The 26,769-nt window shown below is 56.2% G+C and overlaps 1 protein-coding gene across 8 annotated transcripts in view; it reads right to left on the bottom strand.

Annotated features, from left to right (window-relative positions):
- Positions 1-17,762, bottom strand: part of ATP11A (ATPase phospholipid transporting 11A) — a 112,001-nt gene extending 94,239 nt beyond the window's left edge. For 2 of the 8 annotated variants that reach the window (XM_079136726.1, XM_079136729.1), the window contains exon 1: positions 17,444-17,762. In XM_079136726.1, the coding sequence (XP_078992852.1) occupies positions 17,444-17,482 (39 nt within the window). In that variant the 5' untranslated portion in view covers positions 17,483-17,762. Of the gene's footprint in view, positions 1-11,732; positions 12,153-13,172; positions 13,224-17,443 lie in introns of those variants that run through there. The other 6 variants (XM_079136728.1, XM_079136724.1, XM_079136730.1 and 3 more) reach the window with 6 other exon arrangements.
- Between the last annotated feature and the right edge of the window lie 9,007 nt (positions 17,763-26,769).

The raw sequence follows: 26,769 nt of genomic DNA, 5'->3' as shown, positions 1-26,769 counted from the left end.
CACCTGCCACCCAAGCACCTGGGGTGGGCCTTACCTCCTGATCACCGCAGCGCTTTCCAAAAAAGTGTTTTCAAAAGAAGCTGCTGAGCGCACTCTGGGAGGCGCAGGGAGGCGGGACAGCCGTGTCTGGCCGCAAGGGGCGTCCGGAGCAGCAAGGGCTGGAAGAGGCCGGAGGGAGGGTGCTATCCGGGCTCTGCACCTCTCCCGAGCCTCTTCTGCCAGCCCCCTACCACAGCGGAATGGAGACGTGCTCATTTTAAATTTTGTCCAGGTTGCTCAGCTTGACACGTGCCCTCTGGAGAGCAGGAGCGGCCTGCTCTTGGCCCTGTGTCCCACCGCCTCGGGGGCCAGGTCTGGGCAGGAGCACACCTCTCTGTCCTGCTGCCCGCTGTGGTGGGACGCCTCCTCGCCTGCCCTGCGGGGTCCCATCACCCCACCCGTACTCTGCTTGCCACCATCTTAGGAGCATGTGAGGGAAGGGCCAGGAGGCCACCAAACTTGCGTGCCCCGCATGCCGCCTTAGCCCAGAGGCTTGCTGAACTCACCAGCCTGCACCTGAGAAGACAGCCCACAGCCCACAGGAGAGGGTCCGCAGCAGGCCGCACCAGCTCTCCCCGTTGTCCCACACCTCATGAGCTGGGCCTGACCTGGGTCCTGCCCCATGTGAAGAGGCGCCATCTACCTCTGTCCTGGGGGAACCCTGTTCTACTGCCCCTTGAAAGCAGAGGTGGTGCTGCCTGGTGGTCAGATCTGCAGTGTTAGCCACAGCAAACCCGAGTCTCTCTGAGTCATGTAAAGTGAGAAGCAAGGAGGAGAATCCAAGGAAACGACCAGGGTCTCCTGGCCAAGAGCTAGGGTGGGCTTACAGGTGGAGCACAGGGTCAGCACTTGCCAGGAGAGGCAGAGGCCAGACACTGCTTCCTTACTCTTCTCTGGGGTGCAGGGACTGGCTTGCACTCTGGGGTGGCTGTGGATCAGGGCAGGGCTGCCAGGACACAATCCTGGCAGATACCACCCTGCAGGGCACCAGGGGCTCATGGCACCCACGGGAGGCCGGGGAAGCAGACCCAGGCAGTGGAAGCAGCCTGGAGGAATTCTGGCTGGAAACATCCCCCGAGCCTGTGCAACGCCTGTCCCTGCACGGCACCCTGCCCCAGCTGCACGCCCAGGGTCCTCCCACGCCAACCCTTCTAGACGGCCAGTGTCCCCCAGGAAGATGGCCCAACAGCACAGGGTCTCACAGTGGGACCTTTCTGGGGCCTCAGAGGTTCACGGGCGTTGCTGAGGACATCCACGTTCCCAGCACAGCTGAGGCTGTGATCTCAGTCACTCGGGGATTTTCACAAAGCAGACAGAGCCAGCAGCACGGAAACACCACAGACCAGAGCCACGGCTGATCTACAAAGGATTCCAGAGGAAGGAGTCAACCGAGGCAGAGAAGACAGGGAACGCTGTGATGAGGAGTGCCGGCCAGTGCTGAGTGGTCGGCCAGGTGCAGGACTGGACAGCAGTGGGTGGTCAGCCAGGTGGAGGAGACTGGCCAGCTGTGGGAGGACTGACCAGGTACAGGGGACCCACCAGGGTGAGGAATTAGGTATGAGTGGTCAGCCAGGTGTGAGGGAACTGGCCACTTGTGGATGGTCAGCCAGGTGTGGGAGGACTGGCCAGGTGTGGGGGACCCACCAGGTATGTGAGGAATGAGATATGGGTGGTCAGCCAGGTGTGGGGGGAACTAGGTAAGAGGGAACTAGCCAGGTGTCAGGGTAGTTTGCCAGGTGTGGGGAGAATTTGCCAGGTGTGCAGGAAGGCACCAGATATGGGGGGATTTTCCAGTTGTGGAGGGAACTAAATAGGAATGAGTGACCAGTCAGGTGTGGAGGGGATTCGCCAGGTATGGGGAGGTCAAATAGGCACAGGTGGAACCGGCCAGGTGAGGAACCAGCCCAGGACTTACAAGTGAAGAGCACTGCCTGGGTTCTCTGTGCTGTGGAAGATGTGCTAACGCACTCTTATGGGGTGGAGTCTGGGGCAACCTGAGGGCGCAGGCCCTTTTGGGAGGTTGTGGCCAGCCTCGATGGATTCGCACACACAGCAGAACAGTCTCTAACCAGGACACTCAGACGCGCCAGCCACGCGGATCAACCTGAGGACTGCACGTGGGAGAGCCAGGCAGGCAGGCAGGCATGCAGGGCACGCTCAGAGAGGCCCCGGGGTACAGGAAGCAGGACGCTGGGTGCCAGGCTGAGGAGGGAAGGGGCAGCTGGGGTCCACAGGGCCAGAGCTGGGCGTGGGCAGATGCAGTCTCAGGGCCAGATGGGGTGGAGTCACGGACACTGAGAAGGGGCAGACGGCTCTGGCCACGCTCGGGGAGCGCTCGGACGCAGGACTCTGTCGTGGGGACTCCATCTCTACTTAAAACCTCACTGCAAGATCACCCTGCCAGCCTGTCAAAACCCAAGGGGCCGGCGGCCAGGGCGGAGGCGAGTTCCACCTCAGAACTCCCGCCCTGCTGGACAGAGCCAGCCTGGTCCTCCTCACCGACTACCCGCCGAGGCCAGAGCTGGTGGCGGGCGGGGACAGACCTGGGTGTCCTCCACAGAGGCACCCACTCCAGCCCAAGGACAACCAAGAGCACAGGACAGTCACGGCGGATGCTACCTCAGACACCACGTTCTCTCCAAGGGGTCCCGTAGCTCCTGCTGGATACCCGGCTACAGCAGCAGGACCAGAGAGGGTGGGGGAGGGAGAGGGCGAGGCTGGGCTTAAAGAGGCAGGGAGGCAGGGAGGCAGGGAGGCGGGGGACGGGGCGAGGAGGGAGCCCGTGGTCCCGCCAGACACCAGCGGCCCACGGGCCTCTCCTGCTCAGCCTGGCTGCTCTCTGGCCTCATTCTGTCCTTATCAAGGGCTCATGTTCTGTCACAGGAAGATTGAATGGCCAGGATGTGACCTGGCCACAGACCAAACAGCGAGGGAAACTTCCACTCTACCTCCAAGGCCCACGCTCGGGCACTCAGCCACGGGCCTCGGAGCCGTGGCAGCGACAGGAACCCCAACCCAGCCAGGACCCCGGCGGAATCGGGACAGGCCACAGAACTTCGCCCACAGAGCCCGCCTCCCGCCCACACGCCTTCTTCCGCACGAGGCGACCACAGAACTTTGAGATCACGTCAAGCTTATCCACGCTGCTTTGTGGGCTGGGCCTAAGGTGGAGTCAGCTTGGAGGCCCGGGCTCCCCTCCTCATCCACAGGCGCCCAGAGCTGCCGCCCACACGTCCTGAGCCTCTGAACCATCACTCCCTCACCCCGAAACCTGAACAAGAGTGGAGCATTGTAGATCTGGGGGGGAGGGTGCTTAACTGAGCTGCCCCTTGCGGTGGGCACCCGAGTTGTCCAAGCCTGGGGAACTACTGGCCAAATCTTATGGGAGCAGAAAGCAACAACTGTGCTCAAAGAGCCTCCTCACCAGAGTGGGGAGTGAGAGCGGAGAGCCCACGGGGCCACCTGTGCAGAGGCATGGCCACTTCTGCCTGCCCAGGACTCTCCGTGGAAGGTCTGGCGGCTTCCAAGCGGCAATCGGAAGTCACAGAACTGCAGTGTTTGTGCAGGGTCTACTCTCCTTGCCAGGTCCCTGAGCCACGAAGCTCTGCAGCGGAGGCAGAGGCTGGCCTCACCACCCATCTGTTCATATCAGGCCAGAAATTCAACTCATCCCACAGGCTGGAATTTGGGTCTCTCAGGACCCAGGACCAGCCAGAGCCAAAACCCAGCTCCAGGAGGGTAGCCTCGGAACCATGACTTCCTGCCCTTCCTCCTCGATGGGCCGGTTCAGAACCCTGACTTGGGCTTTCTCCCCTGAGCCTGTATCAACAAACCAGGAACTGGGGACAATCTCCCAGGGACTCCAAGTCACATTTTAAACCACGACACTGTACAGCAAATAACTACATTCCAACAGCAACAGGCATGTTAAACAGCTCTGCAGCAGGAAAGGCGAGAAGGCTACGAGATAGCAGCCGCCTGCACCCCGCGTGGCCCACGGCCTCTGGCCAGCACCGTGAGCCCCCGCGCACCCAGCCGGAGCTGTAGGACAGGGCTCCTGCCCCCTCCAGCCAGGTGCACAGGGGCTCTAGGCTCCTCCCTCCAGGTGGCCAGTGGGGCCCTGACCAAGAGACCAGGAACCAGTCAGGGAGCCACACCACACAGGGACAGGAGATGACAAACAGCAGGCAGTTGTGACCTGTTCCACTAAGTGTTTAAAACCATTTTCACTATGCTCAGCATGACGGAGCTGGCCACCCTTCACTGTCCATGAACAACCTCCCATCACCCCTGGTGTCAGAAGGCCAACTTCTGGCCACCCTAGCGCTACAGAAAACACTGTGCAGAGCAAAGGCGCCACTGCTCCCTGACGGGAGGGTGCCAAGTCCAGGCCTGAGGACCCCCCCACACACAACTCGGACCTGTCCCTCCCGGCCTCTGGCTCCTTCCTGACTGGTGAAATCACAAGTCGTCCAAAGGCACCATCAGTGTGGAAAGCTCCAGGGCCCTGGGGAGTAAACAGGAAAATCCCAGCTCTGGGGAGGGTCGAGCCTGCTCAGGAGTTCATGACCTCCTGCTGGGAAAAGCCGATTTTGCATCAGCTGGCCTTAGGGTGGCAAGGGTACTGAGCAGGAGAACTCAAGCTCCATGCAGACCAGCGTCAGCAGCACGTGTGCAGGAATCATGCTCACGTGAGCAGGAATCACAGACTGCACCAGTAACACACCAAGGTAGCTGCTGGCTCGGAATGCCCACCTCTGCTGTTCTTAGGGGTGATCCAGTCTTCTGGGAAGGCACCCTTTCAGAAGGAAGAGGCCAGCAGGTGTAAGGCAAGGCCATGGTCCCCTGTGTCTGTGGAAGCTGCAAAGGACTGTGCAGAACTGTCTGCAGCTGGCCTGCAGTCAACCAACTGGCAGAGGCATGCGCTGCTGGACTCTTCCAGGTCATCCCCACACTCCCTCCCAGAGAGTGTGGGGGGCCAGTGGGCAGGAGGGCGGGTCACCCGTACCAACCATAGACCGGAGCGGATGCACACTGTCAGGACCCTGCTGCCCACGGTGGACGTGACTGGCTGCAGCCCCTGTGGGCTCCCTCAAGGGCTGGTCAGTAGCAGGGCTGCCACAGCTTCAGGACAGCTCTATCTCATGAGGGAGACAGGAGGGACAGAGGCCCTGCCAGGTTCTGCATGGGCCCCGGTGATCGTAGTGCTTGCTTCCCACAGGGCTGGCTGTCCTGCTTGCTGTTTCCTCTGATCACGAACTGGATCCCCGATAAATACCTGACATGCCGCGCTCTGCAGCCTGCTCAGGAGAGTCTGGCCTCCACCATGGCCCAGACACCAGGCTGCGAGGCAAACTCTTGCTTCTTTGGCCAGGCTGCTGAAAAATGAAACAAAATCAGATGCGCACAATCCTGAACTCTACGCAAAACAGCCTTGAAGAGCTGGGCACGGGCAGGCGATGGTCATCACTGAGCAGAGCCAAGCCGCAGGAACCCTGTGGCAAGACAGGCACATATTCCAGGTGCACAGAAAGGAAGCCGCAGGGGTGGGACGGTCCCTGGCTTGGGCAAAAACTGCCCTAGGCCGATGTCGTCTCCACGATGCGCATGGACACGAAGGCCAAAGAGAAGCCACTGATCTGCTTTAGACTTGAGCCTCCTGTCAGCTCCCAGAGACACCTGGGCCACCGAACGTCACTGCTGCTCTTTAAGCAGCGCACTACCTGACACGATGCTTCCACTTCACAGTTGTTTCTTATTAACAAAACACGCAGGAGGAAGAAGAGGACTCAGACCAAGCCTTCCTTTGAAAAGGGACAGAGCGATCATGAAGTCAGAGAACCCTTTCAGCAGAAGAACAAATTTCCCATTTCGCACTCGGGAAAGTGGCAGGAAGCTGCTTCTCAGAGAACCCCGTCTCACAGGAAGACACTCAAATGTAATTTAGATTTAAACCACCTGTTTCTTAATAATTTTATGTACAATAAAAGAATACATAGATTAAAAAGGGAAAACCTACTCAAACCAATGAGCAGAACAGAGCTTCTGAGGGAACACCTCCCGCAATGTGCCTCTGATCCGCTCTCTCAAACACTCTCAGGAGAAGGCCTGGAACCAAGTGGCCCCTGGTCTGACCCAGCTGGTGATTCAGGTGCTGCTGCCCACACTCCCGCAGACCAGGCCCAACTCTCAGGAGGCTGTCTGCCCCACGCCACATCTGCCCAACGCCACGTCTGCCCACACCATGTCCGCCCCACACCACGTCTGCCCACACCACATCTGTCCCACGGCACTGTCTGCCCCATGGCGCTTTTCACCCCAAGGCACATCTCCAGGGCTCCTCTCTGTCCAGAGCCAGATGCACTCAGTGGAGCAGAATGCAAAGCTCAGTTGAGTTCTCTCACCCAAGTGCTCTCCCTTCCAAAAATGTTGCAGGACGTGTCAGTTTGTCCAGTAATGGCCTGACTGTGGGTACTTTTATTTGCCGTGTTGTTCGCTGCTGACAGCATTAGGCACCCGCCGGGTGTTGCAACCATCGCCACCGTGTTTCCAGAATGTTTTCATCACCCCAGATGGAACCTGATTTAACTGCAACTTTAAGTTTGGGTTTGCTCTGTGTCCACCCTTCCCCTCCTCAGGCCCCTCCTTGTGGCCCACGTGGGCTGGGCAGTCACGCTGCCTCTGTCCGTGGGCCCAGCCCCTCCAGGACCTGGCTCTGTCGCCTTCCCAGAGCAGCACCCTGACCACCCTCCCGTGTCCACTCTCATGCTCACAGTTTCTATCCGCTACACTGCCATGTCTCCAGAACAGGAGGCTGGCACACTCTGATCACCACTGAATCCCCAGTGCACACAGCAGGCACTCAATCAATGTCCGAAGAACATCAAATGTTGAGGGCTAATATGTGCTGATCACAGCAGTTTCTCTGTTAGAAGTTTAATGGTTTGCCTCTGTGTGGTCTTCAAAGCCATTCTGTGGAATGAGCTGGACCAGAAATGGCACCAGGGGAGAACGTGGTCTCCAGCTGGAGTCCAGCTCTCCAGCCTCCCATGCCTAAGCTGTTCTCAGAGTTCCAGCGAAGTTCATTGTAACCAAACAACCATGGTCCCTAACGTTTTGATGGTTTATATTTATCTGAATCAAAACGAGCACAGGCAATATACTTTCTGGAGAAAAAAGGCAGCTGGGGGCTCCACACCCACTAGAGGTGTTCCGTCAGATCTACCCTGAAACCACAAGTCTTCCACACCGCCGACCACCGCGACTCTACCACCATCTCTGGTTTCAGCGGGTACTCTGTCAGACACAAACCTAGACGGCACCCCTGGCAGAACTTCACTGCCCCTAATCCTCTGCTGAAAATAGGTCGGAGGAAATCCTCTTTTCTCTGAAGCAGGGAGATTATTTAACTGACTTCTCCTTCCCAGGCAGGAGGAGGGTCCAGGGAGAATGAAGGACATGGACAAGCCTGCACTGGAGCAGGGACAGAGGGCAGGCGGGCGGGCCGTGCTGATCCCCGGGTGTCAGGGGTCAGGGTGAAGAGCACTGCAGCGTCGACTGCCCCCTGCGTGGGAGACCCAGGCACCACCGGGCAGCGGGGGAAGCCTCTGGGCCCGGGCTCTAGGTCCTGCACACCAGGGTCTTCGCCTAACATGGACCATCTCAGCCTTGCCTTTGGTAGGAGGGAAAACCCTACAGAATCCTTCCAGCTACCACCAGAGACCTTGCTAATCCTGGAGGGAAGAGGAGCTGGTCTTTCCTCCCAGGCCAGCTGCATCAGATAATGGAGATAACAAGGCTTTAGTTATTCAAAATAACAAAGAAAGTCACCCTGAGGGTTAGACTCAGTTGGGAACTCCATGAGGGCACTGGCGTGTGGGGCAAGTGCTGACAGCCTCCTGACGCCACCCTCCAGGCAGGGCCAGACACCACCTGAAGCCACCCTCCAACCACCATGCCCTCCCTGAACTCTGCCACAGCGGAGATGTCACCCTGCACAGGGAGGCCCGAAGAGTAAGTTCCAAGAGCGGTCCATTCACTGGGGATCTGGTCGCTGGCCCGCGGCCTCCTGCCTTGCTAAGCAGGCAAGCCAATCCACTTCTGTGACGTGCACGGTAACATCTGTCTTGTCAGCCAGCCAGATGCCGTGTGTTTGGACTACCACATGGAAACAAAGCAAGGTGCCACACCATGACCATGATACCAACCAGCTGTCCCCGGCCAGCCCTCCAGGAAGGAGAGAGGAGCAGGGAAAGAAAGAGACCTCCAAGCTTGGGGCCAGCGCCAGAGACCAGCCTGGCACAAGTGCCAGCGGGCAGAGCACCTGTTTCACAGCCCCAACACGGGGCTCTCCCACTGTCCATCTGGGGCTGTCGTTCCAGCTCAGGGGGAACAGGCTGCGACATATCTGACAAGGCAGCAGGCAGACGACGCGCCTTCTCACATGGCCCTCCTGAACATCCCCATCCGTCTGAGCATTCGCCATGTACACGGTGTGGTCCCTAATGGTGTGCTGCCATGGACCCAGCGGTGTCCCCAGATCCATATGCTGAAGCCCTGGTCCCCAGTGTCCGTGATGATGGGCTTGGGGAGGTGACCGGGGCTGACGAGTCACAGGGGGGTCCTCCCATAGGGCACGGGGAGTTCAGGGGAAGAAACAGGGGAAGCTCTCAGCCACTAGGAGAGGACCCTGCACGGACCTCCAATGCCCAGTCTCCAGGACTGAGGAGGGTGCCCTGTGGGCTGTCAGGTTGTGGCCCGTGTGGAGCCCAGTGCTCGGAGGCACAAGCCCCGCACTTGGCTTGAAGCACAGCCAACCACAAACCACTGCCGCTTACAGACCAGGGACAGGCGTCTTGGAGACCGGCATCCTCAGGGCAGGTCAGTTTCCAGAACGAGGTTACGGTTGTCAATGCCATTCTCAGCACCGATTTTCTCTACAACGCAACATGTGCCCCCCCACCACCACCACCACTGCAGAAACAGGCTGCCAAGGCAGGAAGAGGCTGAGGCGGGAGGCCCGCAGCAAGCAGGCTCAGTGCACACCACGGGCCACCCCAAGTCCGACAGGTTCCGAGCCCTGTCTAAACCATGCTGGTGTGGAGGGCCCCAGCGCAGGGCACCAGGAAGGCGCCAGAAAGGCGCCAGAGAAGCGCCAGGGCAGCGAGAGCAGGGCCTGCGGGGGTGGAGCGGCCGCGCGTGCGCGCAGGCAGCGTGGTTTCCGGGGGTTTCCCGTAGCGCACTGAGGGGAGGGCAGCCTGCAGGGCCCGGGACCGCAGCACTGTCGAGGCTTTCGGGTGGGAGCCTCGAGCACATACATGGGGAGGAGAGCGGCTTCTGAGGAGGCGCTCCCACCCCAGCCTGACCTCACATCCAGAGGCGAGGTCCAGTGTGGGCACCAGCCTTCCCGTAGGCGCTGACCGCGCACCAGGTCGGGATTTCGGCGCGCAGGGCACTCCAGGAGGCGCTGCGCCCCGTCTCACTGCGCCCCTCCGCCGGTCTGGAGCTCACTGTAGGTCTTTCCTAGGACAGACCTGCGTCTCTGGGCTCTTCCCTCACCACCTTTGTGGCCTCTGCACCCTCCACCATTCAGCCAGGCAAACTCCGAGTCCTCTCCCCAAGTGCCCTTGCTCCCACACCTCCCGCTGTGTCTCTGAGTCAAGATTAGATGCACCGTCAGCCCTACACCTCTGCGGTGCCCTCCCCGAGCTCCCGGACGTGCTCACAGATGCACTCCCACGATAGCCAACACCTCTGATTTCTGAACAAACAACAGCCCAGGGGCTCCCGGTCCCACGGCAGGGTCCCCCCTAAAGGGAGAGTACATGGTGGTGTTGGAAGGAAGGGCCAGGCGGTGGCCGCAGTGCTGCCTGGCTCGTCCTGTAGGGCCACTCTCTCCTTTTCTCTTCCCCCTGGCCCACTCCCGCCTCCTCATCCCCCAGAAGAGGCCACTACCCCGGGCAGCTGCTGAACCTGACCACTTCTCCAAACACGGGAGGATGGGCAGATCTTGGAGCTGAATTCACAGGGTATGAGGTGAGTTCACCGACATGGGAAAGGGCAGGGGACCCGAGTGGAGGGTCACCACGGGCTCAAGGCACAGCGCAGGCCCCAGGTGATCCGGGTCCCATGTGGCAGGGTAGGTGACTGGTGACCCCGGCATCAGGAGGGGCCTTACCAGGCTCTGGGCTCACTCCAGCCAGGGAGAAGGCACAAAACTCGCTACCCATGTGCTCTCAAGGGCAGAAGATCTGAGTGTGAAATGCACAAAAAGGGACACTGGTAACAACTACGGGTCGGGTAAAGGCAACAGGCTCCAAGAGGGCCACCCTGGGCAGACGGGCACAGGGCCGCCCCGTCCCACGCCTCACAGGGGGAGGCGTCAGGGTCTGCCCCAGGCCGCTCCCTCCTCGCTGTCCTCCGGCTGGCCCCGCGCTCCCGTGACAGAAGGAATGCGGCTCCTGTGCAGAGCAGACCAGTGAGGGACTGCAGATGACATCGCAGGAAGGGACAGGAAGGGACCCCACATCCCACAGCAACGAGGGACGGGCCCCTCCTCTGAGAGGCACCACAACTCCAGCCATCTCAGCCAGCGCCTGGAGGCCGCGGGGGCCAGGCCAGGCTCCTCCTGCTGCCCCCGCCTGTCCCTCTGGTCCTCCCCAGGGGTGTGAGGAGCAGGTGGATCAAGGACCGAGAGGCCACACCCCAGGATGCAGTTTCCCTGAATACACAACTTAATGACTTTTAAACAAATAGTCTTTTTCACAAGCAAAAAACCTTCTCTTTAAAATCTTTTCCTATTCTCCAAACGGGAAGAAAAGGGAAAAAAACCTCATTTTCATTCCCTTTTAAGAAAAACTAACCTTTGTCACCTGAGACACAAGAAATTGACGGTGCTTCGCTGAGTTATTTTGACAGCACTCTACAATGAACAGATCACTCTCATGTACACTAGTTCATCTGATCCTCACCAGCCAGGGAGGCAGACAGCAAATGCCATTAGTCTTCTTTTACAGCAGCTTCGGAGGAACACTGAGCAGCCTAGAGGGGCGCTTGACGCGGGGCTGGGTCCAGGAGGCCACTGGGCTCCACCTGTGAGGCCCGGCCAGCATGGACTGCACAGGCTCATACCAGGGCCCCATGGTGACATCATCAGCACACACAACGAACCACCAACGGCAGGGCTATGTGTGTGGGGCCGGGGGCTTCCTGCCAGGGACAGTGCCACTCGGGGAGACCTCCCCTGCACCCAACACACCACCTGGACTGTGCCAGCCTCTGAGGCCCACATGCAGCCCACAGAGGCCCCTTCCATGCTGCGGCAAAGGACGGGCAGAGTGCTGCCTCCCGGAAGGCCCAGGCTCTGCCACGCAGGCTGCCGGGCTCGCGTGCCTCCCGGGAAGCGGGGGCCCTGACACTGCAGAAACGGAAACCGCGGCAGAGTGGGGAACACTGGGGGCAGAAAGTCGGAGAGGGTGGGGACAACGGGCTCGTCAAGGCCTGCGTCCTCGAGGATGCGGGCGCGGCCACGTCGCCAGCAGTGGAGGATGTGAGGAAAAGGTGATCCCGTTTAACCACCTGCCCGAACAAGTCCTTTGGTGTTGGTGAGACAAGAGTATGCCATTTCTATTCAGAGAGAACCAGCTCTCCCCCGGCAACCCCAGGATGACAGCGAGAGGCCACAAATCACTAACCTGTCCCCGTGTGCACGTGGGGTCCAGCACCAGCCCCGACCAGCAAGAAGGTGGTGACATAGAGAGCTCATGTCTGCCTGCTGCTCCCAGCCCGGTGCGCCAGCATGATATGCTGCCCTCCTATCAGCCCCCCAGAAAGGGCTCCCTGCTGATGTCGTGACGGGCAGACTTGCACCGTCCTTGCTGCCAGCTGTGGGAGCAGACAAAGGCAGGAGCCAGGTAGGGCACGAGGGACTCCTCACGTGCTAGCCTGAACCACGAGGGCCCGTGTCCTTCTCTGTGGAAAGGAGTCAGGTCACATGCACCTGAGATGGCAGGCAGCTCAGGGCAGCCACGTAGTCGGCACTGGATGCCCCCAGACAGCCACACCCTCCATTCAGGCATCAGGAGTATGGTGGGACAGCACTGCCCGATGGTGACTTTGAACAAATCAAAATGTGTTTATTTAAGTGTCAGCAAGAAATTCAACTAGTCTTAAAGCCAGAGCAGCCAGCGCAACGACCCAGGGACCAGCCTCCTACCCACGTTCCAGGACCTGAAGCCCCTGCTTCAGAAAAGAAAGAAAGAAAGCAAAGGTATACCTGGCAGCAGCCTACACACGTGTCCAGAGAGCAGGGTCGGTGCTGAGAACGAGTGATTTAACAGCTCAGCTGAGGCCCTATAGGGTGGGAGGCCGCAGAGGGCTCTCCAGGGCCAGTGAGCAAGAAGCAGGGGCCCGGGAAGTTCCTCAAGAAGGCCCTGAGAGCCAAAGCCCACTGCCCTGGCCTCTCGGCTGGCCACACACCCAGCGCTGCACGGTCCACCTCAGCCCTCGGGACACCACCCAGCAAGGCCGCTCTACCTGAGCTCTGCACATGGCCTTTCCTGCACTCTGTGCTTTCCAGCCCCCCAGCGCCTGCCCAGTCTGCTCATGCCTCCCTGTGCAGGGAGCTCTGCAGGGACCACGCCAGGCCTCTGTCCTGTCTGGCTCACTGATGTGTCAAAGAGAAGTTAAATATAAGTCATGGTGAGGACAGCATCCACGTGAGTGCTGCCAAGGTCAAGTTCAAGGGCAGAGCAGGGCCCTGCAGCCATCTCAGAAGGTACAGAAACCCTGGGAAAAGACCCCAGAGTGAGATGAGATGAGATGGGTTGGGAGGAAAGAAGACGTCAGCAACTTAGGGAAGTTGTTGGAAAAGGTGGTGGAAGCCATGACTGCATGCCACGGGGCAGATGCACCCCCAGGACAGCAGCAGGACGGGAGAGGACCCGCCACAACAAGCGGCAGGGACAGCCACCATGAGAGCGGCACCACTTGTCCAGACCAGAGGTCAAGGGGCACGCTGGCCTCTGCAGTCCTCCCTGAAGCCAGGTTCCAGGAGGGTCACTGGCTGCATGAAAAGAGGCAGAGAGAGCTTGAGGAAGCAAGCAGGGGGCAGTCCCGAGGCACCAGATCCATACCAGCCAGGGTGTCCACTCACTGGGCAGCTGACACATGCAAGGCTGTGTCCCACACATCAGGAGGTGCCAGGAAGGACCCCAAAGCACAGACGGGGAAGCTGAGCATCGGGGCACCAACCAGCCTGCCCAGGGTCCCAGGGGTGGTGCCAGGGCAGAGTGTGAGTGTGCATCTGCTCGACTCTGATGCCTGATCTCCTATTTTGTTTCTCAGACAACAGCATCCAAGAGAAGCAAAAGTAAGCCCCTGCCCAACCTTGCTGAATTCCTAGTGCTAGAAAAACCACTATCAATTTGCATTGCAAATAAGCAGCCCTTTGACCTGCATTAAACTTGGTCAAAAGAACATTTACTCTGAGACTTGAGAATCTTTCACGGACTTCCTTCTACAGGAACAAATGACCTCAGTACCAAAGAACAAAGTGTATTTTAGGCTTCAGGGCCCAACACACCCGGAGGTACAGGACTTCCACATCCCAACACACTGTGCACACCTGTTAGTGGATTCAGGGCAATTTTAACAAACTGAGAGCTGAGGGCGGCACTCTCATTTCTAGAATCTAACTGGCCGTAATAACACAAACCTCTTTCCTGGTCTTTAAGTGTAGTCTTTGGCATGAAATAAAAGCATCTGAGGACCACTTGTTCCTGACGAGCACACATTCAATAGGGTTCTGAAGAACAACAGAGGACTCAAAGCAGCAGCTTGAACATAAAGCTTAAGTATTGCTGGGCAAACAATTCAAAATGTCCCCGTGGAGCATGAACCACGAACACAGGTAGAGGCCAGGTGAACCTGCCTGGCTGCGCCTTGTTAAACGTGTTAATTATGAACTTTACCAGTCCACACTGCGGGAGACAGACCATCCATTAGTCTGGGTTTACAGCCCTCAGGATTCACTTATTTCAAATACTTGAAGGCCTTCGTGGTTTAAGTGGTTTCACATAGTGTCCTGTGGTGCAGACTACAAGAGCTGGACACCAGGAGGGTCCTGTGCCCCTTGTGCTGAATTGGGAAAGGCACCCCAAAATCACGCAGTATTTGTGTTTTTAAAACAAGGGCTGGTAAAACTGTCAGAACAGGCAGGTGCAGAGCTGTGCACTGATGCTCAGTTACAGACCATCAGGTGACAAACACGAAGGACAGCAGACGCAGGTATGACTGTACATGGCTGAACTTCTGGGAGATTTAAAGCTTTCTAACACACACATGTATGGAGTTCTTAGTTCCCAGTAATGCTCCTTTTTCTGTCATAAAGAAATTCTAATATAACAATTTGTTTCAAAAATAAATATCCACAGCGAGCAAGGAAAGCCTTCAGATATTTCAAGCCTTAGAAACGTTCAGTATCTAACATTCTTGGATTCTGCTCTCTTGGAATGTTAGAAATACTGGGAAGCAAAAACTGTAGAGCACAAACCAGTGAAACCTCACAAGGAGCAAAACAGACATAAACTCTATCCAGACTGAATTCAGAAACACAGGCCACGGACATGATCAAGTGGAGCTCTTGAGCAGACATCTGAAAAGAATTCGGATTCCATGAGGACAGCATGAAGGGCGGCAGGGCACGGCTCGTCCAACAGGGGGGCCTGGCCGACAAGAACCTGGTGGCTACCTCAGCCTTCCTCTGAAGTCTCTGAATCCCACCTGAGTTCACCACTGCATTATCAGGGCGCCCAGTCCAGCTCTGAAGGCAACCAGGGCCCTGCTGGTTGGGACTGATGTGCAGCCACCCGCAGAATGGATGTTTGCTGTCCCCAGTCAAACGTGCCTAGGACTAGGCCACACAGTGGCTGGTGGTAATGGACTTGCTGTATGTTCCTTGGAGTTAGGACCGCTCCCAGCCGCTTCCTGCAGTAACTCACTTAATAGGGCAGTCTCTGCATTACCTGCAGGCCACCCAGGAGGATGCACGGCTCCCTCTCAGCATGTCAACCACCTAGATCTTTGTCCCCAGCCTCACATCTCTACAAAGCAGACAGCACAAGATCCTAATCCAGTCCTTCAAAATGTTTAAAAAAAAAAAAATAGGTAAAACTACTTCAGGGTACATAAGCATTGTGTCACTGATAGATACAAAGTATCTACTTGCCTTAGAGCCATTCAAAGTGACAGGCTTTGGAGAGTACCAGCCTAAATGAACAGAATTCTCTCATTCATCTCTCTAGAAGCAACAGAGTAAAACACACATAGCAATATTTTCCAAGGGCTCATGCTTCAGAGTGAGCTGGGACGCATTCTCTGTCCTGTGAACTCAAGTGAACAGGAAAGGGCAGAGGGTTATTCACTCATTTCCATAAAACAAATCATATAAGAAAACTGCAAGGAAATATGAACGTATGATCCAAGACTCTATTTTCCTCTGGCAAAAGTAAAAATAATTTAGTCCTGCAAGTTAGAAGATAACCAAATTACAAGATCATGACTGTTTCTGGAAACAGTCAACTTAGTTTAATAGCACAGACATGTGTGCAGGATCGTAGCTGTGGACTGTGTGTGTGTAAACATGAGGAAGCACTCTGCCAATAACATCAGTGACGTGCAATGAGGAAAACAAGTATCGGTGCCCCACAATGCACACTCCAGGGACATTACCACATAATGTATATGCTGGAACATTAGAGAACATTATCTCCTAGGTTAGAGAGTACGTGTGGTTTCATAGGTTTAATAACAAAGCAAAAACAAAAACTGCATTAAAGCTATCTTAAAGCGTATCTAGGTTGCTATGGTACGAAACGGCCAGAGGCCTGTGAGAGCAGGGCAGTGAACCACAGCCCCCGCCCAGATCCAGGAGGCTGGCTGGGTGGCAACAGTCCGAGGAAAGATGAACCCGTCCCTCTCCCACAGAGACAGGTGCACATGACTTCCCACAATCTGATCCTCTCTTTCTCACTCATGTTAGAATTGAATGGGAACGGAATTAACTAGAAAAACTGTACGCTGAAGTACATGATAGCTCCACCCTCCCCTTCTCTGTTTCCCTTTGAGGAAACTGAGGCCAGAGAATAAATAAGTCACCGAGGGACTCTCACCACTCAAGTGGCCCTGTTGAAAACAGAAGGTTCCTGCCTGATAAAGTGCTTTTTCTTACTCATCTGGTAACTTACAGTCACTGCTACTGGGTGTCCAGAACCTATTACTGCGGGGAAACTGTGTCAGTCCCATTACACCATGGACTTCGGGGGCTCAGAATCAGACCAACAGGGGTCTCCCCTCCCAGGCTGGCCTTCCCAGTTTCTTCCCCACCCGGGAGCTTCGGCCCCCATGACACAAGGTGCCTGAATTCCCCGGTCTTTACGCAGTGAATGAAATCAGGGAAAGGCACGGGCTTGGTACTTTTCCTGAAGGAGTATACAGCCCCTTCAGTCGAGGTCCCTTGTTCAAAGGAAGCTCACAAAGAAGAAAGCCTGCCTAAAGTAACTCCTACACCAGGAAAAACAGAGTGCCCGGCAGTGCCCTCTGCATCATACTAGGCTCCTCCAACCTGACTGACCCCTGACCCTCTGCTGCGGGGCCACAAAGAAGCCTTGTGTTGCCACAGGGCAAGGAAACACTGCACTGGGTTGATTTTCTTTCTCTTTTGCACACACACCCCCTCTTTCCACCTACTGCCTGCGATGCCGGCCACTCTCCGAGTCCGTTTTCCTGCCCTGGTGTAAAACAAAACTAACTTCTCCCCTCCCAGTCTCCCCTCCTGAAGCTCATTCCCACCTAAGAGGTGGATTCCCCACCAACCCAGGTACCCTTGGCTCGGGATCTGACAGGCTGCTTCCAGGAAAGAGATTCCAAACTTCACTTCTGAATACCCGACGGTGCTAAGAAGCAAGCAAACAGAAGCACAGCTTCTTCTGCACAAGCGTAACACTTCCTCCCGATCTCTTGGTCCCGCAGACACGACTGCGCGAGGCCGGTCTGACCACTCCTCCCCAGACCAGGGCCCTGCTCCGAGTTCAGGCAAGAGCGCCCGGGGCACTGCGGGACGCGCGCCCACCCCAGCCCAGACTCAGGACTGCGAGCTGGAGAGGGACCCAGGAGACCGTGGACCGGCAGCGGGTGGAGACAGGGCGGGGGCCAGAGTGGGCACCGAGGTCCCCGTCGGAAGCCCGAGGGCGCCCTCCCCCAGAGGTCCCTGCCCAGCATCCCTCCGGTCCCCGGGAGCGGGAGCCTCGGGAGCCGCCGAGCCCTCCCGGCTGCCGGCCGAGCCCCGGGTCGGGTCCCCGGGACCCGGACTGGCGCGCCCGGCCCCGCCCGCACCGGCGGCACTCACGTATCTGTGCACGAGCGTCCGCACGAGGCTGCAGTCCATGGCTCCTCTGGCCGCGCCGCTCGGCCGCTGTGCGCCCCCCGCCCGGTCACGGCCTGCGCGCGCCGGGCGGTGCGGGGGGCGGCCGCGGCCCCTCCGCGCTCATGCCCGGCCCGGCGGCGGCGGTGGTGGCCGCTCGGAGCCCGCCCGGCGCCGGCTCCGTCGGGCTGGCCGCGCGGCTGGGCGCGGCGGGGAGAGCCTGCGCTCGGGCTCTGCGTGTCTCCTCCTCCGCGCCCGCCGCCCCTCTGGAGCCGGCTCCGGGCCCGCTCGGCTCCGCGGCGTCACGAGCGCGTGTGAGCATGCGCCCGCGCCCGCGCCCCCGCCCCGGGCCCTGCGCGCTCCCGCCCCGGGCCCTGCGCGCCCCCGCCGCGCGCGCGCACCGGAGGCTGCCCTCCGCCGGGCGCGGCGCCCGGGGCCCTCGGGGCGGAGCGGAGCGGGGAGGCCGCGGCGCCGCCCTGTTGCTTCCGCCTCCCGGGCGCGGGCGGCCGCGGCTCGCGGTCCCGGGCCTGCCTCTCGGGCTGCGCAGGAAAACTCTTCTGCGCCGGAAGGCCCGACGGCGGGGCCCGGGCGCGTCCCGGGCCGGGGCGCCCCCTAAGCGGGTCCGGGTCTCGGCCCGCCTGAGACCTGCCGCCGGCGCGCGTGGCGCCTCCCGCTTTACGGAGGAGAGAGAGGGACCCAGGTTCCTCAGGTGGTGCGCAGGGTCGCCCGCCTGGGATCCTGGGCCCGGGGACACGCAGACCCCTAGGCCTGTTCTCCTGGCCCAGGCCCCAGCCAGGCCCGTGACAGTCAGCAGCAGTGTCCATCGGGCGCTGAGGGGTTTAGAACCTGCCCTTCAACCTGTTCGACCAGCCCCGGGCGCGCACCCTTCCGTTCTGTGGTCGGGCCGCCCCGCAGGCCCCAGAAGGCCCCCCAGGCAGGGCCGACCCTGGGAGAGGACCTTTGGCCCAGGTGCTTCGCCAGCGGCTTTGAACTGGACAAGAGAACCATTCCACCACAAGAAACGCGTCCAGTTCCTGGGAATGCTTCGGGCTTGCAGCCATCCTAGCAAACTGGTTCCTTCGCTCTGCAGACAGCTGTGACTTAACTCATGGACTCTGTTTCCAGGCCCTGCTTCTGCCACGGTGGCCTGTCAGCAGCCTGGGTAGAGCAGGTTGTTGGGATTACATTCTCTGTGGATGGTCTGGCTGGTGGAAGAGAATGGTACGGCCTTTCGTTTAGACGCAGATGACTAGCAGTGAGACTGGTGCACAGCTGTAGTGACTACACAGTAAAAGGCTGCTTTGGGAGCTGACTGACTCCTTGATCTTCCATCTTCCATCCAGGCCTACTCTCGGCCTTTCCCTGGCTCTGTGTCCAGGAGGCAGGCAGGTGGCCCACATGAGTGGCTCCACCAGCAGAGGCACCAGCAGTAGACTGAGGACAGAGGGCAAGGCTGGGGTCCTTCTCCCACTCCCTCCTGGCCCTGCCCTCGCCTGGCAGTGTGGGTGTTCTCGGGACTCTTGGTGGCATCAGCTCGTGCCAGGCTCGGGGAAGTCGGAGCTGTCCCGTTCTCTTGCAGGTCCCTAGGTAATGCCACTTTGGGTGTCCTCAGCCCACGCCCAGCTGCAGCACGAGGCCTCTGCCTTGCACACTGCGAGGTCTGTGGGCCGAGCGGGCGTTATACTCAGTGGTGCCTGTCTTGTTCAGAAGTCAGTTGATTCCTTTCCATGCTGTACAGGACACGTTGGTTGCCAGTGCAGCAGGAAGGCCTTCTGTTCCTTCCTATCAAAAACCCGTCTCCGCCCTTCGCGTGGTGGGTAAACTCTGGTTCAGCCAGTCTCGGGAACTGCATTCTTTTTCCGGTGATTGGCTTAAAACATCCTCGATAAGGAATTGTGAGAGGAAGCCTACTGTGGGTCCTTTGGGAAAGACTTCTTCCTTCTTAAAGAGGAATAGAGGGGATGTTCCACTCTCCCCGCTGGGTGGTGGTATTTGGAGGTGATACCTGGTGCCTTGCAGCTTTCCTGTGGACATGAGAGGGATAGCTGAGGAGCACTGTGGCAAGGGCATGGGCACTGGTGACACCGTGGGCCATCAGCCCATCCTGCTGCAGCCCTGACCTGGAATTTCTTGTTAGGACAGTAAGACCGTCTTAATTAAACCAGTCGAGTTGGATTTTCTGTAACCAAGAGGTCAACAAGTCAGCACTTAACTTTAAACCTGAAAAAACAGATCTGTAGGACTCTTGCTATTAAAATAACAGGAAGTCCAGCTCAACCTGAGCCGGTTCATCCTTGCTCTGTCCCAGACCTCCACGACTAGCAGCCGAGGCCACAGTCCCTGGAGCCCCATGGCTCTTCTGCTGGCCCTGGGTTTGAGGCATTGAAGGTACTGCTGCACCCAGGGGGACTTTCTCAGCAGGCGCATGGACACTGGGAGTAGGCTGGCCTCTTCTTTCACATGGTTTCTCATAAGCCAGTGTTCCATCTGAGCTGCTTTCCATGACAGCTGGACCTCAGCGGGGTGAAGTGGACATAGGTCTGGTTCAGAAACCCCAGAGCATTACTTCTGCCACACTCTGCTGGTGAATGTGAGTTCCACAGCCAGGCCAGACTCAGGGCCGGGAGGCAGATGTCACTTCCTAGGGGAAGCAGGGCCTGTGCAGACAGGGGTGGGAGCACTTGGTCAGGGGTCTCTGGAAAGGGTGTCGTGGCCTGGCTTCCACCATGGCATGTGTTGGCACTCGCTGTGGTGGGTTCATCCAGGCTGAAAGAAAATGTCCACCGTGATTGACCACCAAAGGCTGAGCCTGTTCCTGGCCAGCCAGTCCCCAGGGTGGCAGGGTTCAGGAGGTTACTGACAGGCCTGAGTCCAGCACCACCCTGAACTGGTGAGTGTCCAAGGGGTTGGGTTGTCCTAATTTGCCTTAGGCAGTTAGGACCCACCCCGGCCCTCCAACAGAGCCTGCTTGGCTCTGTCACAGGTAGGACACAAACCCCAAGCCTTAAGAAGGACCAGGGATTTGCAGCGGGTGCTTCGGGCTGCGCCTTTCCCACACCCACCTGTGTGCATAGCCCTGCCCACACTCCAGCTCTGCCTCTGGGCAACTTGGACGAAAACAAAGGCTTTGGGGAATAAGGGGGTGGGGATGGAGTCATCCCATAGGGACAGTTCAGACAGTTATTGCCTGTGACCTCACACACAGACCAGAGGCTAGGCTGACTACTGCCAACACAAAGGAGAGGCGAGTTACTAACTGGTGGTGGGAAGAGCCACCTGGGCAGCAGGAGCGTGGCCGACTTCCTGCTCTGGGCACGCCTGTCCTGGGCCTCTTCCCCAAGGTCCAGAGTGGCCAAGCAGCACCTGCTGGTGGGCTGGCCCAGATTCTCCAGTGGGAGGAGCCTATCTCCTGTCCTTCCCTCAGGAAGGTTTGCTCTGCCTCCCACTCCGTCCTTTGGGGTTGCCCCTCCTAGTTCCCTTGGGTTGCCATTAGTTACCCCTCCCTGGATGGGTTGCATCTCAGGCACCCTCACCTGCTGTGTATTAGGGTTTGGTCCCTGCAGACAGCACTCTCAGGAGATGGTGGAAACTTCAGGAGGGCCAGTGGACAGAGTCAGGTCCCTGGGACGTGCCCCTGAGGGGTTAGTGACCCTGACCCCTACTATTCCTCCCTCTTCAGCCACCATGAAATGATAGCTTTATTGCATGAGGCCCTTCCTGCCGTGACCCAATAAGCCCCAGCTTTACTTGGTTTTAGTTCTTTTGAAATCACACAACTGAGCAGTATATTATTAGTCTGGCCTAGCTGTCATTGGCACCTCTGACCACAGCCACTCGCCCTTCACCGTGGCCTCCTCCTCCAGGAAAAGGCATCTTCTTTATCTTAAGGAGTAGCCACAGGGTAGTTCTTCCTGGGAAGAGGAGCTGGGAAGACAGGGGTCATTAAACTTACTAGTCAGTAACTTTCCTCTAGATTACTGAACCCAGGCACCTAATGCTCTTCGGGTGATATCAGAGTGGGCCAAGGATTGGATGGCTTGTTCTGTAATTAAAAGTAAAATAATGTTTGCCTTGCAGGGAAATGATGTGTTTATCTAAAGAATCATAGAGACTGGCCTGGGAGACAAAAGCCCATTGTGATCTTAAGAATGCTGTTGCAGAAGAGGAAAGCAATCGTGGCCGCTCAGCCTGCCCCTCCTGCCCATTGCCCCCGCTCCCCCTTTCCCTCTCTATAAAAGCCCTTTGTGCTTGAGTTCCCTGAGATGATCTTTGTTCCTGATGGCCTCTGACCTTCACTTTGCTGGCTCTCCTACTAAACCTTTTTTCCTCGCCATGACAACTTGTCCTTGAGTCATTGGCCTTTTTAAGTGGTGACTAAATGGACATGGTTTCAGTTACACAACCACGATGTTCTGCCTCACCACAGGCCCAAAGCAACAGGGTAAAGCAACCAGAGGCTGAAACCTTGGAAACTATGAGCCAAAATAGGCCTTCCTCCTTATAAATGGATTTTCTCAAGTAATTTTTTACAGCAATGGAATTTGACTAGCACAGAAAATTGGTACCCAGAGTGGGGTCATTGTTGTGACCATCCCTGAATGTGTTTCATAACCCTTTTAGTTGGTTTGGGGGAGAAATTTCTAAACATTTGGAGATGAAGCCTAGAGAAAGCCCAGAGTACTATAAGCAGAACTTATTGGGTAAATCTGATCAGAGCTCAGAAGATCGGGATGCTAATAGTAATGTGGATGGTAAAGACTGCTCATGAAGTTTTAGAAGGGAAGAAGGACTCTATTAGAAAGTAGAATAGAGGATGTTCTGGTTACATTCTGGCAAAGAACTTGTCTACATTTTGTTCATGCACTGAGACTTTGTGTGAGCCTGAGTTTAAAAGTGAAAGCAATGAACTGGTTTATCTGGTGGAGAAAATGTCAAGGCAGCACAGTGTCCAGGCTGCTGCATGGATATTGCTGGCTGCCTTTAGCCATACTTACAGTGAGAGTCTAGAGCAAAACCCAGAGTGAAAAATTTTGAAAATCTTGAAGTTTGACTAGAAAAGGGACACATACAGAGTCGTGGCCAAGGAGGGTATAGTTGTTAAGGAGATTAGCACCATTAAAAATAACCCAAGTACTTTGCACCAAGACAATGGGAATACGTCTCAATAATCAGTAACCCATCACACATGGCAGGCTCAAGAGGGTAAAAGTGAGAAGTTAGAAGAAAGCCTTGGGGTCCCCTTCGTGCACAGCACTGCCTTGGGAGTTGCTTTCCCAGGATTCATTTCATCATTCTCAGTCATCCAAGCACTTAGGGCTGCTGCATCTATGAACCAAGGGGCCTAGCCATTGTTTGAGCCAATGGCAGACCTTGGAATCATCCTTGTGGTGCTAGTTCTACAGGCGTGCTGAATGCAAGAATTACAGGGTCATAGAGGTTCCTACTGAGATTTCAAAGGAAGATCTGGGAAGCCAGACAATGTGCGGCAGGGTTGGAGTCCCTGCAGGCAGCCCTAAAGAGTGATGTGTGACATGTGAGAGTAAAGCTGAAGCTTCAGTGGAGACTAAGAAATTAAAGAGGCCAGGAGCATGGAGCATCTGTCAAGGAAAGCCACAGATAGGGAGCAGAGCCAGCCCAAGAGGGTGGCCATGCAGGCTTCAGCTGGCAAGGTTATAGGGGCAGGGCTGCCCAAACCTTTGGGGTCCACATCATGCCACCATATGACCCAGATGCTAGACATGGAGCTACAGATTTAATGTTTTCCCTGCTCATTTTTGGTCTTGCTTTGGTCTGAGCCTTCCTTTCTATCCCTCCTGTTTGTCCCTTCTAGAATGGGAAAGTTTACCCTGTACCATTGTATGTTGGGATCTTGTAAGTTGTTTAATTTTTCAGGGACTTAAACTATGAGCAACGCTGAAACTGTGGGACTATGTAGACTCTCAGAGACGGGCTGGATGCGTTTTGCACTGTGAGATGGACTTGGCGTTCTGTCCTTGGGGCCAGGGTAGAATGCTGGGTCTTAAGTGGTCCCCAAAAGCCCATGTATTAAGGAGTTGGTCCCCAACTGATGGTGCTGCTGGGAGTTAGTGGAACCTTTAGGAGGTGAGGTCATTGGAGATATGCTCTCAAAGGGGCTCTGGGGACCCTGTCCCCTCCTGTCTCTCGTTGCTTCTAGCTGCACTGAGCAGCTCTGCTCCACCACACACTCCCTGCTGTGATGTTCTGCCTGTGGTTCAGGCCCAAAGGCACTGTGGACGAGCAATGTGGACTTGAGACTGTGACCCAAGGCAAAGCTTTCTTCCTTTTAAGTTGATCACCTCAGTTATTTTGTCACCAAGATAGGAAACTGACAAACACTCCCTCATAACTTTCACTGACCCCACTAAGTAAAACTTGTTATTTGTTCAAAGCACTTCTAAACCCTGGCTGTAGATTAAAGCTACTTAGGGAAATTTTTAAGATCGTGCTCGGCAAGGACACATTCTTCCCAGGTGTTTTGTTCAGTTGCTTTGCAAGGGAATCCAAACGCCAGGATTTTCAGAAGCACCCAGGTGCAGCAGGTTGAAGACCTGTGAGTCAGGGTGGGAGTCTGCCTCCCCAAGGGACACAGCTTGCTGGGATGACCACAGCTGGCCCTCCACCTCAGCACAGCGTGGTGCCTTGTGCACCTAGGTGCTCAGCACTGTAAGGAAAAAGCCGCAGCCATTTCCCCTGATTCTGCCCCCCACACACCATGTTGTAATCTGGATTGTTGACTTTCTTGTCAGTCGATGGTCCAGTTAGCCCGCGGGCTTTCACTGTTTAAGGGTGATTCCCTGCTATTTGCTCCCTTTTCTCTTTTCTCTCTGACTTTCTCTCGCTCTCTCACTCTTTCTCTCTCTTTCTCTTCTCTTTCTGTCTCTTTCGTCCTTAAGAGCAGACACTTTGTCTGCTAATAGGGTTTCTTTTGTGAGTTTCTGCATCTGGAGTGGTTTCTGGGTGCCTTCAAGCACATGGTGAAGAGTTAGGCGGGCCGGCACCACGGCTTCGGTCACCCAGCATCACTAGAACAGAATGACAGGGGTACACGAAGCTCGGGCACATGTGGACTGCAGAGGCACAGGGACCAGCGCAGCCCACCCAGCATGGGTTCCTGGAACCACATAGGAATGCAGACAGTGAGGCCATGGCTGGAGCCCCACGATGAGCTGGTCCAACACACTCTGCACCCCCGGGATGACGTCGAGACCGTCTGCCGTGCCTGGGGGCTTGTGGGGCAGTGCCACTGAGTTACTTTGAACGTCCAGTTTGATTTGGTCACTATATAGGTATAGAAAAATGGAACAGGTCATGTGTTGCTGTGAGTCCTACTCCAAAATATATGGATATTGTGAACGCCAATCTCACAGGAATGGCAGACTTCGCCTTTGAGATGCTACTGGTATGAGCTCGACCACGAACAAAGCCACCAAGTCCCGATTCCAGTCCCTCCCCTGTTGGGTGGCCAGGGCTTGTGTGTCCACTACTCTGACCACCCTCCCAAGAGACCATACATTCTTTGCTGCCCTGTTTTCAGAATTTTGTCTCACCTGCACTCTGATCCTTTTTCTTCTTGAAGTTCTTCCTTTGGCCATTGAGATGTGGGTCAGGAATGAGTCGCAGGAAGTAGCCTGAGTCCTGTCCCCTCCTTGGGAGGCATTCATGAGCTAAGGAAGGGGCTCCCTGGCATGCCCTATGGTGGGTAACCAGGCAAATGGTTGCCTGACCCCAAATGAGCCCGATCAGGATGAACTGTGCTTCTCAGGTCCTGTTTTCTCTTGGCTATTTTTCAGTGAGACTGCATGAAAGGAGCATGTGCTCAGAACCCTTTTCTCTTTCCTTATTTATTATTTACACTCCCTTCTCTCTTGTTCCGTTTCTCTTAAGAATCGATTTTAATTTGTTTTCTTTAGAAAAAAATAAAACAAGTTATTTGATGCTTAAAATTACCAATAGAATAATGAAAACAATTTATAGTTCTCATTTGTTTGAACAGTAATTTTAATACAGACTTGCTGCTCCTCTTCAACCAAGTAAAAGAAATGATTGGCTATCTGAAACACAAGTCGGACAATATTTAGAAATCTAACATTATTCAAGGCAATTTGCCGCTTTCTTTGAGCAAGTTACTTGGTGACCATGTGACCTCATTTTGAAATGTCCCATCTGTGCACACTTCGTGGGAGCTGAGGAGTGCTCTTCTGTCCCTTTGCTTTTGTAAGAAAGATACAATGTTTCTCCTTAAAATATCTTTCATCTGTTGTAATTTGTAAGACTATTCCATCAGTTTTAACTGAAATTTCTAGAATTTCTTTTGAAAGGCAAAACATATGTACAAATATTAATGATTTTGAGGACACTGTGCTAAGTGAAATAAAACTGATCTGAAGGACAGACCTATTGCGTCCACTGTTGTGGGGTCCCTGCAGCTGGACTTCTCCACAGAAGTGGGAGGTGCAGGCAGCGCCAGGCGGCTGCCGTGAAGGGGAAAGGGCTCGTTGGAAAAGCCCTAGAGGTGGATGTGCTGAGGGTCCGGGGACTGGAGCTGGGGTGAAACCAGGTCCTCTGCTCTGCCAGCAGGTAGGACTGGCCTAAATACAGCCGTCTGCACCTGAGAAAGCCTGCTTCACCGTTAACTGCTCCTCACAGCAGGAAAACGGCCGCCAGCGCAGCTCTGCGGGTTGCAGCTGGCAAAGCAGGGCTCTTCTCAGCTACTGCCACAGTGCAGCTCAGCCCCAGGATCGCAGCAGAACCCAGCAGCTCGCTGCCTGTTTCTTACCAGGTTCTCCTCTCGTGAATTCAAAGAAGGAAATCCACAGAAAGGCGAGAGAGGAAGGAGCAGGGTTTACGTGAGAAGAAAAGACCCAGCACTCACTGGTGAGAGGGACTGACAGCAGGCTGCCCAAGGGCCTAGTCTAGAGGCTGACGTGGCCCCCAGGTCGGGCCACTGATCACCACCTGGGTTTGTCAGCTTTTAGAAAAGTGCCGAGTCTTTGGTTCAGCCCAGAACACTCTGGCTGGTTGGGTTCCTTTAGCCCCAAGTTTGGACTTGCTGTGGCCTCCGTCCAGGTCCCCCCTGCCTCCCTTTTCCTGCCACCTGGGACAAAGAGCTGAATGAGATGTTGGGAATGTTCTAGGGTCAATGTCGTGGAGTGGCCTTTATACCTAGAAAGACCCTTTCTGGAGCCCATGGCCGCCCACCCGCCTGTCTTCCTGTCCCACTCAGCTGTACAACAGTGTGAATGTGCTTGATGGCGCTGGACTTTGGTGATATAAATGGTGTTACGTTACGT

The sequence above is a fragment of the Sciurus vulgaris genome (assembly GCF_902686455.1).
Source record: "Sciurus vulgaris genome assembly, chromosome: 4".
NCBI lineage: Eukaryota > Metazoa > Chordata > Mammalia > Rodentia > Sciuridae > Sciurus > Sciurus vulgaris.
Note: the sequence above shows the minus strand (reverse complement) of the source record. Positions and strands in the feature narration are given on the sequence as shown.